The following is a 17,556-nucleotide window of genomic DNA, read 5'->3' as shown; positions in this document are numbered from 1 at the left end:
ATCAACAGAGGTACCAAAACACTAGTCTAATACCCCTTGGAAGGCCCTCAGAAGGAATCCTAAATAGCACTAAACCACCAAGGGTAGAATATTTCCTCTTGCAGGAAATGAACCAAGGAGAAGTAGAAGGAATTTCAAATGAGAACTTCTGGGTAAGGTGGATGAACTACACAGCTAGGGCGCTGGGTCAAATTAATTGTTATGCCTGTTCAACAGGTAGGCCAACCCTTGTAACTGCACCTATGCCTCAGCCAATGTTCTCTTGTGTGATAGATTTGGGATCAAACCAAACCTCACCTAATTGTTCTGATATTAAAATAACCACTCTTAAAAAGGATAATACTAAGGTACCCCAATTCACCATGAACCCCGGAGATTATCAATGTTATAGACACCAAAGTAATGCGAATCACAGATCAAATTGGAGAAGGGTTTACAACAACGTTTTTCTGGTGGGTTACAATTGATAAAAATGTTGACTGGATTAATTACATCTACAAAGGTTCGTTAATTAGACAAGGGATGCAGTGAAGAGAATCTCAGGCCAACTATCCGCCACCTCACTCATGACCTGCAGAATAGTTTGGTTCTCGAAATGCTTTTAGCAGAGAAGGGCGGATTTGCAAGATGGTGGGAGGTCATTGTTGTATGTTTATCCCCAACAATACAGCCCCAGATGGTACAGTAACTAGAGCACTGGCAGGTCTCATTATGTAAAGAATGGGCTGAGAACTGGGGGGTGAATACATCAATGACTGGTTGGTTTGATCAAATGTTTGGTAAATGGAAAACTATTGTTGTAACTATTTTAGGCGCGGCAATCGCGTCTATGGGTATGTTTGTTCTTTGTGGATATTGTCTTATTCCCTGTGTCCGAGGGTTGGTGAGCAAGGCGTTGGAGTATGCAGTTTCCCAACAGATGGTGAGATACGGCCCAATCCCGGACTCCGACCTAAGGAATGAAGAATATGACCCACCAGGCTTGGTGGAGGACGACGACGATTCAGATAGTTTGAGACTGGATGTTTTCCTAGAACTATAAATCTCTAGTTTTAAAGTTATTGTAATGATCTTTTGTGTAAGTATGATGTACTAGTTAACCGATGTTGCAGGATGTGATGAAGCAAATGTTCTTCACTATAGGCTTAGACTGTTGTTTCCAGATAGTGGGTAAACAGGTTAGGTACCATTGCTAAAGAGTAACGTTACGCTTTTAATCATGGGGTAACCCTGATGAACCTGTCTTGAATGAGACAATTTTTTATGTTTTTATATGCAAATCAACTTATATGCTTCAATGTGTGTGATGACTGTAAGTCGCTTTGGATAAAAGCGTCTGCTAAATGGCATATTATATTATTATATTATTATATTATTCATTTCTATAACAACATATACGTTGTATGTGTGTAATATTTAGTCAAAGGGTGGATTGATAGATTAATTATTAATGACTAATTATTACACCCTGAAACTGTGTGAAATGTGTTAGAATGTGTGAGTGTAGGACCAGTAAAGACTATGACATTGAGCTACTATTTAGCAATGTGGGTAAGAGTTAGACCAGACAACAAAGGACAAGGATAACTGTCTACAGGCAACTGAGAAACCAAGATAACTGAGGAATTTAGGGAGGAGAGAAACTGTTAGGCTTGGAAGTGTGTATGTATGTGTGTGTATGCATGTGTGTGTGTGTGTGTGTGTGTGTATGTATGTGTGTGAACTGATGGTCAGGAGAGCAGTTTTAAAGTGGAAAACTACAGCCCGCCTACAGAGGGGTGGGATTTTTGTATGACGTGTGAGTATAAAAGATGGACTCTGAAATTGTGATGGCAGAATTCTCAATGAATAAATCTCTGACTATGCAGGCCGGGACTCTGTCCGTTTCTTGATTTTGGGAGACACACAGAGACACTGAAATAGTTTGTTAAATAATTCACATAACAATTTTATAATTGAGATTCTTCAAAGTAGCCATCCTTTGCCTTGATGATAGCTTTGCACACTCTTGGAATTCTCTCAACCAGCTTCATGAGGTAGTCACCTGGAATGAATTTCAATTAACAGGTGTGCCTTGTTAAAAGTTAATTTGTGGAATTTCTGTCCTTCTTAATGTGTTTGAGTCAATCAGTTGTGCTGTGACAAGGTAGGGGTGGTATACAGAAGATAGCCCTATTTGGTAAAAGACCAAGTCCATATTATGGCAAGAACAGCTCAAATAAGCAAAGAGAATCAACAGTCCATCATTACTTTAAGACATGAAGGTCAGTCAATACGGAAAATGTCAAGAACTTTGAAAGTTTCTTCAAGTGCAGTCGCAAAAACCATCAAGCGCTATGATGAAACTGGCTTTCATGAGGACCGTCACAGGAAAGGAAGACCCAGAGTTATCTCTGCTGCAGAGGATACGTTCATTAGAGTTAACGGCACCTCAGATTGCAGCCCAAATAAAATGCTTCACAGAGTTCAAGTAACAGACACATCTCAACATCAACTGTTCAGAGAAGACTGCGTGAATCAGGCCTTCATGGTCGAATTGCTGCAAAGAAACCACTACTAAAGAACACCAATAAGAAGAAGAGACTTGCTTGGGCCAAGAAACACGAGCAATGGACATTAGACCGGTGGAAATCTGTCCTTTGGTCTGATGAGTTCAAATTTGAGATTTTTGGTTCCAACCGCCATGTCTTTGTGAGACGCAGAGTAGGTGAACGGATGATCTCCACATGTGTGGTTCCCACCGTGAAGCATGGAGGAGGAGGTGTGATGGTGCTTTGCTGGTGACACTGTCTGAGATTTATTTAGAATTCAAGGCACACTTAACCAGCATGGCTACCACAGTATTCTGCAGCGATACTCCATCCCATCTGGTTTGCGCTTAGTGCGACTATCATTTGTTTTTCAACAGGACAATAACCCAAAACACACCTCCAGGCTGTGTAAGGGCTATTTGACCAAGGAGAGTGATGCATCAGATGACCTGGCCTCCACAATCACCCTACCTCAACCCAATTGAGATGGTTTGGGATGAGTTGGACCGCAGAGTGAAGTAAAAGCAGCCAACAAGTGCTCAGCATATGTGGGAACTCCTTCAAGACTGTTGGAAAAGCATTCCAGGTGAAGCTGGTTGAGAGAATGCCAAGAGTGTGCGAAGCGGTCTTCAAGGCAAAAGGTGGCTACTTTGAAGAATCTCAAATGTTTAACACTTTTTTGGTTACTACATGACTCCATATGTGTTATTTCATAGTTTTGATGTCTTCACTATTATTCTATGTAGAAAATAGTAAAAATAAAGAAAAACCCTTGAATGAGTAGGTGTGTCCAAACTTTTGACTGGTACTGTATATTAATAATAGTAATACATTCAATTAAAACATAGATGTGAAATAAACAAACACATTCTACCTACCCAAAGATGGGCGGTAGCACCTTCTGTCCCGATGGAGACAGTCTATCTGGGTCCTGAACCAGGGGAATAACCAGAGGAGGGGGCTGAGGCAGAGGCTTGCACCCCAGGTTAGGCCTTTCGTTCTGGGTTAGCCCCGGCCCTGTGCCCCCCTGGTTGTCGGAGAGGCTGGGTCTCTGGAGACTGTGCCCACAGATGGAGGCCTCGTCAGAGAGTTTACGTCCCCCAGGTGAGTGCATAGATCCGCGGCGGACGGAGCTACAGTGGGGTGTCCGGCAGAGTTTACGCCACAGGGTGACCAGGAGGGTAGCTAGGATGACTGCCAGACACAGGGATATACCGGCTACGGCTACCAGGTTACCACCACCGAGAGAGGAGGAGGCTGGAGGAGGGGGGAGGGACGGGGGGGGAGCGGGGGAGGACTGGGAGACCGAGAGAGATGGAAAGAGAGGAAGTGAGAAAGGGGACGGGAGAGCAGAAAGATAAATAGATGAGGGGGTGGGGAGAAGAGAAACAAGGTTAAGTTAGATGATTGAGGAAATCAATATGACATAATTGAGAATAACCCTATGAGCACAAGACAATGAAAAGATGTTGAAAATACGTATTTTTGGGAAGTAAAAACTGGAGTGATGAAAAGGGAAAGGAGAGAGAGTTGGAGGGAGATACTTCATGACTGAAGATAATAATACCAACAGAGTGGAAAGGAGAGAGAGTTGACAGAAGAAGTACCTGTACAGTCTTCCAGTGAGCAGAGAGACTGTTCCTTGACCATGCCGGTGCACTGCATACTTCCACCACCGGAGGGCAGCAGACACTTTCGCACTCTCTCCCTCACCCCCTCTCCACAGCTCACACTGCACACACTCCACGCCTGCCACGCACCCCAGGACTCTACAGAGAGAGATGGGAGAGAGAGAGAGAGAGAGAGGGGGGAGAAAGAGAGGTCGAGAGAGGAGAGAGAGGGGGGGGAGAGAGGGGGGGAGAGAAAGGGAGAGAGAGGGGGAGAGGAGAAGGCGGAGAGAGTTTTTGGGGATTGAGTGAGAGAGAGAGAGAGAAAGAGATGTCACATACAGTAGCTCTCTATAGCTGCTGAAAAAAATGCTGGTCTGATGCTGGTCAAGCTGGTCTGATGCTGGTCAGTGCTGGTCTGATGCTGGTCAGTGCTGGTCTGATGCTGGTCAAGCTGGTCTGATGCTGGTCAGTGCTGTTCTGATGCTGGACAAGTTGGTCTGATGCTGGTCTGATGCTGGTCAAGCTGGTCTGATGCTGGTCAAGCTGGTCTGATGCTGGTCAAGCTGGTCTGATGCTGGTCAAGCTGGTCTGATGCTGGTCAAGCTTGTCTGATGCTTGTCAAGCTGCTCAGCGCTGGTCTGATGCCGGTAAGTGCTGGTCTGATGCTGGTCAGTGCTGGTCTGATGCTGGTCAGTGCTGGTTTGATGCTGGTCAAGTTGGTTTGCTGCTGGTCTGATGCTGGTCAAGCTGGTCTGATGCTGGTCAGTGCTGGTCTGATGCTGGTCAGATGCTGGTCAAGCTGGTCTGATGCTGGTCAAGCTGGGCTGATGCTGGTCAAGCGGGTCTGATACTGGTCAAGCTGGGCTGATGCTGGTCAAGCGGGTCTGATACTGGTCAAGCGGGTCTGATACTGGTCAAGCTGATCTGATGCTGGCCGAGCTAGGGTTAAGTTAGGGTTAGGGTTAAGGTTAGGGCTAGAATATAGCAGTTAGGGTTTGCGGTCAGGGTTAGGGTTGGGGGTCATGGTTGGGTTAGGGGTGTAGGGTCAGGGTTAGGGTTGGGGGTCATGGTTGGGTTAGGGGTGTAGGGTCAGGGTTAGGGTTGGGGGTCATGGTTGGGTTAGGGGTGTAGGGTCAGGGTTAGGGTTGGGGGTCATGGTTGGGTTAGGGGTGTAGGGTCAGGGTTAGGGTTGGGGGTCATGGTTGGGTTAGGGTGTAGGGTCAGGGTTAGGGTTAGAGGGTCATGGTTGGAGTTAGGGTGTAGGGTCAGGTTAGGGTTGGGGGTCATGGTTGGGTTAGGGGTGTAGGGTCAGGGTTAGGGTTGGGGGTCATGGTTGGGTTAGGGGTGTAGGGTCAGGGTTAGGGTTGGGGGTCATGGTTGGGTTAGGGGTGTAGGGTCAGGGTTAGGGTTGGGGGTCATGGTTGGGTTAGGGGTGTAGGGTCAGGGTTAGGGTTGGGGGTCATGGTTGGGTTAGGGTGTAGGGTCAGGTTAGGCTTGGGTTAGGGTCAGGTTAGGGTTGGGGTCTGGTTGATAGGGTGTAGGGTCAGGTTAGGGTTGGGGTCATGGTTGGTAGTTAGGGGTGTAGGGTCAGGGTTGGGTTAGGTTGGGGGTCATGGTTGGGTTAGGGGTGTAGGGTCAGGGTTGGGGTTGGGGGTCATGGTTGGGTTAGGGGTGTAGGGTCAGGTTGGGGTTGGGGGTCATGGTTGGGTTAGGGGTGTAGGGTCAGGGTTAGGGTTGGGGGTCATGGTTGGGTTAGGGGTGTAGGGTCAGGGTAAAGTTGTGTTCCTACCTGCATTCCTGTGTACCACCAGGCAGGTCTGTGCTGGACTCAAAGAGCGGCTGAAGTTGAGCACAAATCTGAAGCAGTATTTATTCCTTCCTGGGTCAAACACTGAACAGTTGAATTCTGTCTCGTTCTCCCCCTGTGTCAGCCAATTAAACGCCAGTGGAGCGGAGGGAGTCGAGCCCTCTGCCCCTCCACCCCCCTCCACCCCTGCGTCCCCCTTTCCCTCCGACCCCACACCTCCGTCCCGGAATAAGAGGACCTTGCCGTAGATCAGAGCACAGGGAGGGGTCACCAGGCGCACAGATACCACTCCCTCACAGCCTGACCTGGAGGAGGAGAAGGAGAAGAAGAATCCTTACAAGGCCTCTGCTGTGATTACCCTTCTGTAACACACACTACAGTTACCTCTGAGTCATTTAAGCCGACGCTGTTATCCAGAGCGACTTACAGTGCATTGGACAACCACATAATCACAGTCATAGTAACTAAAACGTTCCTCAAGAAAGCAGCGATCAGCAAAGTCAGTAAAAACAAGGGCAACAGTAAACATGTCGTCCCCCACGAATGATGCAGTGCCCCCCTTGGGCGAATCAGTGTAAATGTGTAAATGCGTGATCTCTATGGCAATCCGCATCATTCACACAAGTTTTGTCAACAACAACAAAAATCGAGTCATTGGTGTCGGAGATATCGCGTGGGGACGCACTTACTAACGAACGGACGGAGACTGATCAATATTCCATCCTGGATGTCATCGTGGGGGACAAAACATACATTAGGGTGGAGGGGTCAAGAGGGCCCCTGTAGGCGCTGGAGTCTGTGGCCCCTTGCAGCGTGTGTTCAAAACCCATCTGTGCCTTCATTCATATCTGTACTTCTGTCTCTCCCACACACACATTTGTGACCTTCTATGTCAATAAAGATTTGTTTTGAAAGAGAGGGCACCTGTAGGAGTTTATCTGAGATACGGCTGCTATGTCCGTGTGTTCGTGCGTGCGCAGAGATATCTGTTTACATGTATTTTAAATACGTATTTCAATTACTTGAGTATTTTTTCATTTGTATTTCACAGGCCTGAACTACAATCCAATGTCATTTGTAACAAGATACTTGAGACTTATAATTAGTATTTTTTTTTTGTGTGCCAAATACAAAATACTTCTCTATACAATATATTTTTTTATTTTACGGTTCACCATTTTGTGGCCCCTTTCACCCTGCATTGGTATCAGAAGTCTGATGGCACTATGGTGTGATAAGAGCGTCTGCTAAATTTACTAAAAATAAATGTATACAGTACCAGTCAAAAGTTTGGACACACCTACTCATTCAAGGGTTTTTCTTTATTTTTACTATTTGCTACATTGTAGAATAATAGTGAAGACATCAAAACTATGAAATAACACATATGGAATCATGTAGTAACCAAAAAAGTGTTAAACAAATCAAAATATATTTTATATTTGAGATTCTTCAAAGTAGCCACCCTTTGCCTTGATGACAGCTTTGCACACTCTTGACATTCTCTCAACCAGCTTGATGAGGTAGTCACCTGGAATGCATTTTAATTAACAGGTGTGCCTTCTTCAAAGTTAATTTGTGGAATTTCTTTCCTTCTTAATGTGTTTGAGCAAACCCTTGAATGAGTAAGTGTGTCCACATTTTAAACTGGTACTGTATATATTTACAAAAATATATAAAGGGGGATTGGAAATGATGCAGACAATTACACTGATAGAAGCCACAATCTATCTGCAATATTAAAAGCTGATCTACCACCTAAAAAATACAAAAATTAAAATTATAAATTGTAGCTGGTCCCATCCGATAACATGGTACAAGTTAGCCCTATGCTAACCTCACCCGGTGGCAGTGATTACATCCTGGCACAACTTCTGCTTCAGCTTATCAAAGATCTTAGATTTTCTATCCACCAACCAATGGCATTTCTTAAAATAGGTCAACCCTGGCCACCAGAGGGTTCCGTTGGTCTGTAACAAAACGTTGTGTGCCAAGATGTGACCGACCGGCTCGATTCGGTCTTATGTAGCAAAATTTGAAATTGTGTTTTTTTACATAATAATAATAATAATATGCCATTTAGCAGACGCTTTTATCCAAAGCGACTTACAGTCATGCGTGCATACATTTTTGTTTTGTTTTTGTGTATGGGTGGTCCCGGGGATCGAACCCACTACCTTAGCGTTACAAGCGCCGTGCTCTACCAGCTGAGCTACAGAGGACCACATTTTACATTGGATAAAAGTAGAGACTCAGAGCTAGAAAATGGTATATCATACACTACAGTTGAGGAACAATGGGAAAGTAATTCTGCTTTGAAAAGCTGATAAACTTGTAAACCCCACTTTTAAGAAAATGGCCCTTGAATGTTTTGGTACCTACTGGAGAGCTCTTCTTTGTCTACACCCATTCAGCATCGTTCACACCCTCTTAAGCTTTAGCCCCACCCATCTCTTTAAGGATTCACATGAGGCCATGTACTAAACAACCAAAGATTTCAAGACTGAAGGCTGGCTTATACTAAAGTGTGCTCTGGCCGTTCGTAAACTCAGAGCGTTGTCAGATTGGCCATTCAGAAATTCAGAGCGTTTCGCTCTCGGAGCGTTCAGAGCGCACACTGGGCGCTCTGGCCGAGGAGTAGGGTTGATCCGAGCGTTCTGACCTAACAACAGTAGTCAAGCACCCAAGCTAACTGGCTAATGTTGGCTAGCTAGCTAGCTACTTCCAGACACAAATGAGAGAACACCTCACTCTGACCATTTTACTCGCCATAGCAGAGCTGGTTAGGCTGTTTTCATGTTATCCAGAGCGTTGGCGACTTCAACTGTGCTGCTGGCAACAATTTAATTACGCTTTTTTCCCCTTACGTTTACTGACACCGGCCATATTCAACGGGTGTTGAGCGTTCGTCAGTTATTCTGCGCTCTGGCACACTCAGACGAGAGTGCTCTGAAATCGGAGTAGATGGCCAGAGCGAATTTACCAGCTACGTCTATCGACAGTTGTCGCAGTGACATCATAGCAGTCTTTTAATGTAATATGATTATTAGGCAATAGCAGTGTGTTTGTGTGCAAGGCTAACGTTTTATTCCTTTTTCATTTTGAAGCTGTTGGCTATGTCCCTTTTCAACACACTAACCCAATAGCCTACATTTACATTTACGTTTTCATCATTTAGCAGACGCTCTTATCCAGAGCGACTTACAGTTAGTGAGTGCATACACGTTTTTTTGTTTGTTTTGCTTTTCAAAGGGAAGGGGGGGTGGGGGGGGGGAACTCATGTTAAATTCGACTGGACACTTTACACAGTCACTCAAATACACATAATAGGCTAGTTGCTTTGATGATCAGAACGTGCTGTTGGACTGAGGTATGTTAAGGACACTTCCATGAACAAGTGTTGGAACACGTCCCTCCCGAGTGGCGCAGTGGTCTAAGGCACTGCATCGCAGTGCTAGCTGTGCCACTAGAGATCCTGGTTCGTATCCAGGCTCTGTCGTAGCCGGCCGCGACCGGGAGACCCATGGGGCGGCGCACAATTGGCCCAGCGTCGTCCAGGGTAGGGGAGGGAATGGCCGGCAGGGATGTAGCTCAGTTGGTAGAGCATGGCGTTTGCAACGCCAGGGTTGTGGATTCGATTCCCACGGGGGGGCCAGTATAATAAAAAATATAAAAATTTGTATGCACTAACTGTAAGTGGCTCTGGATAAGAGCGTCTGCTAAATGACTAAAATGTAAATGTACGTCTACAATTTTAACTGGCTGCAGAAGTTGTACCAGGATGTAATCACTGCCACCTGGTGAGGTTAGCATAGGGCTAACATGTGCCATGTTATCTTATGGGTCCAGCTACAATTTTTGCTTTCTGTCACATGCAGGTAAATCAAACATTTTAATTGGCTGATATGCATTTTATGCAGAGAACCTGTTTAACTTTAAATGCTTGCTTTGGTTCCCAAGTATGGCCCCACTGAATTTAGGTAAAATGCAATACTTTGCAAAAGTATTTGATATTTTATTTTGATACATTGGTCTTTGTAAACAAGATAGTATCTTTGCCCATCTCTCTGTGTGTGCGTGTGTGTGTGTGTGTGTGTGTGCGTGTGTGTGTGTGTGTGCGTGTGTGTGAGTGTGTGTGCGTGTGTGTGTGTGTGTGTGTGCGTGTCTGTGTGTGTGTGTGTGTGTGTGTGCGTGTGTGTGTGCGTGCCTGTGTGTGTGCGTGTGTCTGTGTGTGTGCGTGTGCGTGTGCGTGTGCGTGTGTGAGAGACTGTACCTGTAGGAGTTGACGTTGTCCACCAGTAGTTTATAGGAGAAGATCCTAGAGAGGTAGAGAGGGCCAGATGACTTGACATCCTGGTTTGTGTGAGGGGAGCGCAGCGCCACCCTGTGGTAGAATAAAATACAACTTTAGTTATACCATACATTACATTTACATTTACATTTTAGTCATTTAGCAGACGCTCTTATCCAGAGCGACTTACAGTTAGTGAATACATATTTTGTTTTATACTGGCCCCCCGTGGGAATCAAACCCACAACCCTGGCGTTGCAAACGCCATGCTCTATCAACTGAGCTACATCCCTGCCGGCCATTCCCTCCCCTACCCTGGACGACGCTGGGCCAATTGTGCGCCACCCCATGGGTCTCCCGGTCGCGGCCGGCTACGACAGAGCCTGGATTCGAACCAGGATCTCTAGTGGCATTTTAGTCATTTAGCAGACGCTCTTATCCAGAGCGACTTACAGTTAGTGAATACATATATTTTTTATTTATATTTTTTTCATACTGGCCCCCCGTGGGAATCGAACCCACAACCCTGGCGTTGCAAACGCTCTATCAACTGATCTGTATGTACTATAGTTTTGGCAAGTCGGTTAGGACATCTACTTTGTGCATGACACGTCATTTTTCCAACAATTGTTTACAGACAGATTATTTCACCTATAATTCACTGTATCACAATTCCAGTGGGTCAGAAGTTTACATACACTAAGTTGACTGTGCCTTTAAACAGCTTGGAAAATTCCAGAAAATGACGTCATGGCTTTAGAAGCTCCTGATAGGCTAATTGACATCGTTTGAGTCAACAGAATGCTAGCTAAATCTCCATGAATGTTTCATGTGTCTTTCGATGGGGCACGCTTTGGTTTGATCAATGTGTGATTGGTCAAAAGACCAATTAGTGGAAAAAAGATCAGAATTGGGCAGCCTGTGTAAACGCCCCACTCCTTAAAAATAAAAATAGATGGTAAAACAGCAGTGTACCTGATGAAGTCTCGTTCTGTGAAATGGAATGCACACGACAGATCCACCTTCTGAGAATGCAGCGCTTTGATTGGGTGCCGGGTGCGGGCGCGGACCTTGTCAATGCTGTTTCGACCAATCTGGTTGAACTCCAGGTAGCTGACCTCCAGGAAGAGGGCAGAGCCAACGCCAGAGGAGCAGGACTGGAACAGCTCATTGGTCGAGATCCCCACCTGGGAGGGGCAATGGGGACGAGGGTTAGACAGTGGCTCACTCCAATGATACCTAACGTGATAAATAGCAGCTATGGTGTTACGGCTATCATTTAGTTGAACAACCACACACACACACACACACACACACACACACACAGACCCTTTCCTCACCTGGAAGGATCCTGACTGGTTGCTGGCCCGGTCCACAGCAATGTGAAAGGTCGGCCACTCCACCTGCAGTTCAGAGCTCCACCACCAGGTGGCAGTAGTAGTAACATCCCCATCTCCATCCGTTATGCTAGCACTAGCATTACCATTAGCATTAGAATTGGCGGTTGCGTAGTCAATCTGCTCCAGGTGGAAGCGGAATGTTCCAGCGTACAGGAAGCAGGAGCAGTTGAACTCTAAAATCATGTCAGATCAAAGTGTATTTGTAATATGGGATACAGCGTAGTGTACACAGTTCAATGTAATGCTTACCTACAACAGAGCACATATACAGTATATAGAGAGTTGGGCCAACTTTTAGAATGGATGCCAGGTTAGCGCTTTTGAGCATTCTATTTATCCATTCATGACGAGAATTTGGAATCTTGTACATAGCATTGTTTAGAATTCAGAAAATTCAGTGCTATTGGTCAATATTGGCCGTGGGGAGCCAACATGGTCGCCATGAAATGTAGTGTCATGTAAATGCATCATAATGCAGAATCCTCAATGTCCTCGCTAAATACACAGCTCTGACATTCAGTAAAAAAGTAAAAAGGCTGGTTTCATCTAACGACGTGTCTGTAGACAATTAGAATGAGACAAGTGTTGTCTACAGACACGTCGTTAGACCAAGTAAAACCCTGCCTTAAAAAGTACAAAAGAGCACTAACCTAATCTCCCCTCTGATTGGTTGGCTGGCAGGGATCTGGTGAGCAGGGTGGCGTTGGTTTCCGTGTCAACCAGAGATAGGGTCATGTTCCGGAAGTCGGAGGAAGCGTTGCGGTCCGTGGCGTTGTAGTTGACGAACACACTGCTGTTGCTAAGGGCAACATGGACGGAGGGCCACAGGTGGAGGCCAGCCATTGCTACAGTCAGACGAGGGGGCAGATTTATTTAAATAGTAGACAGATTTAGTACACTAAGAAAAATCATGCAGATTTATTTAAATAGTAGACAGGTTATGTACACTAAGAACAATCATGTAGATTTATTTAAATAGTAGACAGATTTAGTACACTAAGAAAAATCATGTAGATTTATTTTAATAGATTTAGTACACTAAGAAAAATCATGCAGATTTATTTTTAATAGATTTAGTACACTAAGAAAAATCATGCAGATTTATTTTAATAGATTTAGTACACTAAGAAAAATCATGCTGATTTATTTAAATAGTACACAGGTTATGTACACTAAGAAAAATCATGTAGATTAATTTAAATAGTAGACAGGTTATGTACACTAAGAAAAATCATGTAGATTTATTTAAATAGTAGACAGGTTATGTAAAATAAGAAAAATAATGTAAATGTATTTAAATAGTAGACAGGTTATGTACACTAAGAACAATCATGTAGATTTATTTAAATAGTAGACAGGTTATGTACACTAAGAACAATCATGTAGATTTATTTAAATAGTAGACAGGTTATGTACAATAAGAAAAATCATGTAGATTAATTTAAATAGTAGACAGGTTATGTACACTAAGAACAATCATGTAGATTTATTTAAATAGTAGACAGGTTATGTACAATAAGAAAAATAATGTAGATTTATTTAAAATAGTAGGTAGTTAGGTAGACAGTAAGAAAAATCATGTACAGTTGAAGTCGGAAGTTTACATACACTTAGGTTGGAGTCATTAAAACTCGTTTTTCAACCACTCCACAAATGTATTGTTAACAAACTATAGTTTTGGCAAGTCGGTTAGGACATCTACTTTGTGCATGACACAAGTAATTTTTCCAACAATTGTTTACAGACAGATTATTTCACTTATAATTCACTGTATCACAATTCCAGTGGGTCAGAAGTTTACATACACTAAGTTGACTGTGCATTTAAACAGCTTGGAAAATTCCAGAAAATGATGTCATGGCTTTAGAAGCTTCTGATAGGCTAATTGACATCATTTGAGTAAATTGGAGGTGTTCCTGTGGATGTATTTCAAGGCTGACCTTCAAACTCAGTGCCTCTTTGCTTGACATCATGGGAAAATCAAAATAAATCAGCCAAGACCTCAGAAAAAAAATTGTAGACTTCCACAAGTCTGGTTTATCCTTGGGAGCAATTTCCAAACGCCTGAAGGTACCACGTTCATCTGTACAAACAATAGTACGCAAGTATAAACACCATGGGACCATGCAGCCATCATACCGCTCAGGAAGGAGACGCGTTCTGTCTCCTAGAGATGAACATACTTTGGTGCGAAAAGTGCAAATCAATCCCAGAACAACAGCAAAGGACCTTGTGAAGATGCTGGAGGAAACAGGTACAAAAGTATCTATATCCACAGTAAAACGAGTCCTATATCGACATAAACTGAAAGGCCGCTCAGCAAGGAAGAAGCCACTGTTCCAAAACCGCCATAAAAAAGCCAGACTACGGTTTGTAATTGCAAATGGGGATAAAGATCGTACTTTTTGGAGAAATGTCCTCTGGTCTGATGAAACAAAAATAGAACTGTTTGGCCATAATGAACATCGTTATGTTTGGAGGAAAAAGGTGGTGGCTTGCAAGCCGAAGAACACCATCCCAACCGTGAAGCACGGGGGTGGCAGCATCATGCTGTGGGGGGGCTTTGCTGCAGGAGGGACTGGTGCACTTCACAAAATAGATTGCATCATGAGGAAGGAAAATTATGTGGATATATTGAAGCAACATTTTAAGACATCAGTCAGGAAGTTAAAGCTTGGTCGCAAATGGGTCTTTCAAATGGACAATGACCCCAAGCATACTTCCAAAGTTGTGGCAAAATGGCTTAAGGACAACAAAGTCAAGGTATTGGAGTGGCCATCACAAAGCCCTGACCTCAATCCTATAGAACATTTGTGGGCAGAACTGAAAAAGCATGTGCGAGCAAGGAGGCCTACAAACCTGACTCAGTTACACCAGCTCTGTCAGGAGGAATGGGCCAAAATTCACCCAACTTATTGTGGGAAGCTTGTGGAAGGCTACCCAAAACGTTTGACCCAAGTTAAACAATTTAAAGGCAATGCTACCAAATACTAATTGAGTGTATGTAAACTTCTGACCCACTGGGAATGTGATGAAAGAAATAAAAGCTGAAATAAATCATTTTCTCTACTATTATTCTGACATTTCACATTCTTAAAATAAAGTGGTGATCCTAACTGACCTAAGACAGGGAATTTGTACTGTCTGTCTGTCTGTCTGTCTGTGTCTCGCTCTGTATGTCTATTTGTATTTTATTTCACCTTTATTTAACCAGGAAGCCAGTTGAGAACAAGTTCTCATTTACAACTGCGACCTGGCCAAGATAAAGCAAAGCAGTGCGATAAAAACAACAACACAGAGTTACATATGGGGTAAAACAAAACATAACATGTCTCTCTATGCCTGTCTCGGTCTGTGTCTCTCTCGCTCTCTCTCTCTCTCTGTCTCTGTTTCTCTCTCTGTCAGTCTCTGTCTGTCACTCGGTCTGTCTATTTGACAGTCTGTCTCTGTCTGTCTGTCTGTCTGTCTGTCTGTCTCAGTCTGTCTGTCTGTCTGTCTGTCTGTCTGTCTGTCTGTCTGTCTCAGTCTGTCTGTCTGTCTGTCTCAGTCTGTCTGTCTGTCTGTCTCAGTCTGTCTGTCTGTCTGTCTCAGTCTGTCTGTCTGTCTGTCTCAGTCTGTCTGTCTGTCTGCCTCAGTCTGTCTGTCTCAGTCTGTCTGTCTGTCTGTCTCTGTCTGTCTGTCTGTCTCAGTCTGTCTGTCTGTCTGTCTGTCTCAGTCTGTCTGTCTGTCTGTCTCAGTCTGTCTGTCTGTCTGTCTCAGTCTGTCTGTCTGTCTGTCTGTCTGGGTCTGTTTGTCTGGCTGGGTCAGTCTGTCTGTCTCGGTCTGTCTGTCTGTCTCGGTCTGTCTGTCTGTCTCGGTCTGTCTGTCTGTCTCGGTCTGTCTGTCTGTCTCGGTGTGTGTCTCTCAGTCTCGGTCTCTGTATCTGTATCTGGGTAGTACAGGGCTGCAGTGGCATTGTGATGTGATGAATGCCACTGTGAATAGGTCACATCCTGTCACAGAAACACCCTACGACGGGAAGAGGGTGGAGGAACAGAGACTGACCCTCAATTCAACCATCTCCCTCTTTCCCTCTCCCTCCCATTATTTCCTCTCCCAGTGGCCTTCCCTCTCTCAGCAGGTTTGAATGGGTCTGGTTGACCTTCATACTAAAGGTATGTCCCTATTTAGTGCACTACTTTTGACCAGGACCCATAGGGAATAGGGTGCCATTTGGGACGTAACTCAATAGAGGTAGAGTAGAACAAAGAGAACTGAGATAAAAAAAAAAGTATTTATAGAAATCAACTTTGTTGTGTGTCAGAAAGTATTCACACCCCTTGACTTTTTCCACGTTTTGTTGGGTAACAAATTGGGATTAAAATGGATTGAATTGTCATTTTCAACGATCTACACAAAATACTCTGTAATGTCAAAGTAGAAGAACAATTATAAAAAATAAAATATATATATATACAGTGGGGAGAACAAGTATTTGATACACTGCCGATTTTGCAGGTTTTCCTACTTACAAAGCATGTAGAGGTATGTAATTTTTATCATAGGTACACTTCAACTGTGAGAGACGGAATCTAAAACAAAAATCCAGAAAATGATTTTTAAGTAATTAATTTGCATTTTATTGCATGACATAAGTATTTGATACATCAGAAAAGCAGAATTTAATATTTGGTACAGAAACCTTTGTTTGCAATTACAGAGATCATACGTTTCCTGTAGGTCTTGACCAGGTTTGCACACACTGCAGCAGGGATTTTGGCCCACTCCTCCATACAGACCTTCTCCAGATCCTTCAGGTTTCGGGGCTGTCGCTGGGCAATACGGACTTTCAGCTCCCTCCAAAGATGTTCTATTGGGTTCAGGTCTGAGACTGGCTAGGCCACTCCAGGACCTTGAGATGCTTCTTACGGAGCCACTCCTTAGTTGCCCTGGCTGTGTGTTTCGGGTCGTTGTCATGCTGGAAGACCCAGCCACGACCCATCTTCAATGCTCTTACTGAGGGAAGGAGGTTGTTGGCCAAGATCTCGCGATACATGGCCCCATCCATCCTCCCCTCAATACGGTGCAGTCGTCCTGTCCCCTTTGCAGAAAAGCATCCCCAAAGAATGATGTTTCCACCTCCATGCTTCATGGTTGGGATGGTGTTCTTGGGGTTGTACTCATCCTTCTTCTTCCTCCAAACACGGCGAGTGGAGTTTAGACCAAAAAGCTCTATTTTTGTCTCATCAGACCACATGACCTTCTCCCATTCCTCCTCTGGATCATCCAGATGGTCATTGGCAAACTTCAGACGGGCCTGGACATGCGCTGGCTTGAGCAGGGGGACCTTGCGTGCGCTGCAGGATTTTAATCCATGACGGCGTAGCGTGTTACTAATGGAAATTCATTACTTAAAAATCCTACAATGTGATTTTCTGGATTTTTGTATTAGATTCCGTCTCTCACAGTTGACATGTACCTATGATGAAAATTACAGGCCTCTCTCATCTTTTTAAGTGGGAGAACTTGCACAATTGGTGGCTGACTAAATACTTGTTTTCCCCCACTGTACACTGGAGTTGCTTACCAAGAAGACAGTGAATGTTCCTGAGTGGCCTAGTTACAGTTTTGACTTAAATCTGCTTGAAAATCTATGGCAAGACTTGAAAACGTCTTTCTAGCAATGATCAACAACCAACTTGACAGAGCTTGAATAATGTTTAAAAGAATAATGTGCAAATGTTGTACAATCCAGGTGTGGAAAACTCTTAGAGACTTACCCAGAAAGACTCACAGCTGTAATCGCTGACAAAGGTGATTGTACAAAGTATTCACTCAGGGGTGTGAATACTTATGTCAATGACATATTACTGTATTTCATTTTCAATACATTGGCAAACATTTCTAAAAAAACGTTTTCACTTTGTCATTATGGGCT

General features: G+C 44.1%; 1 protein-coding gene across 1 annotated transcript in view; it reads right to left on the bottom strand.

The window, feature by feature from the left end:
• Nucleotides 1-17,556, bottom strand: part of LOC121541372 (thrombospondin type-1 domain-containing protein 1) — a 51,945-nt gene that overhangs the window by 17,989 nt on the left and 16,400 nt on the right. The window contains exons 3-9 of the mRNA XM_045207953.1: nt 12,290-12,484; nt 11,580-11,812; nt 11,215-11,426; nt 10,222-10,332; nt 5,931-6,253; nt 4,139-4,300; nt 3,410-3,788 (exon numbers count right to left, since the gene is read on the bottom strand). Coding sequence (XP_045063888.1) covers nt 3,410-3,788; nt 4,139-4,300; nt 5,931-6,253; nt 10,222-10,332; nt 11,215-11,426; nt 11,580-11,812; nt 12,290-12,484 — 1,615 coding nt within the window. The remainder of the gene's footprint in view (nt 1-3,409; nt 3,789-4,138; nt 4,301-5,930; nt 6,254-10,221; nt 10,333-11,214; nt 11,427-11,579; nt 11,813-12,289; nt 12,485-17,556) is intronic.

Source organism: Coregonus clupeaformis, chromosome 27, assembly GCF_020615455.1.
Source record: "Coregonus clupeaformis isolate EN_2021a chromosome 27, ASM2061545v1, whole genome shotgun sequence".
Taxonomy (NCBI): Eukaryota; Metazoa; Chordata; class Actinopteri; order Salmoniformes; family Salmonidae; genus Coregonus; species Coregonus clupeaformis.
This window is presented reverse-complemented; position numbering and strand designations above follow the sequence as displayed.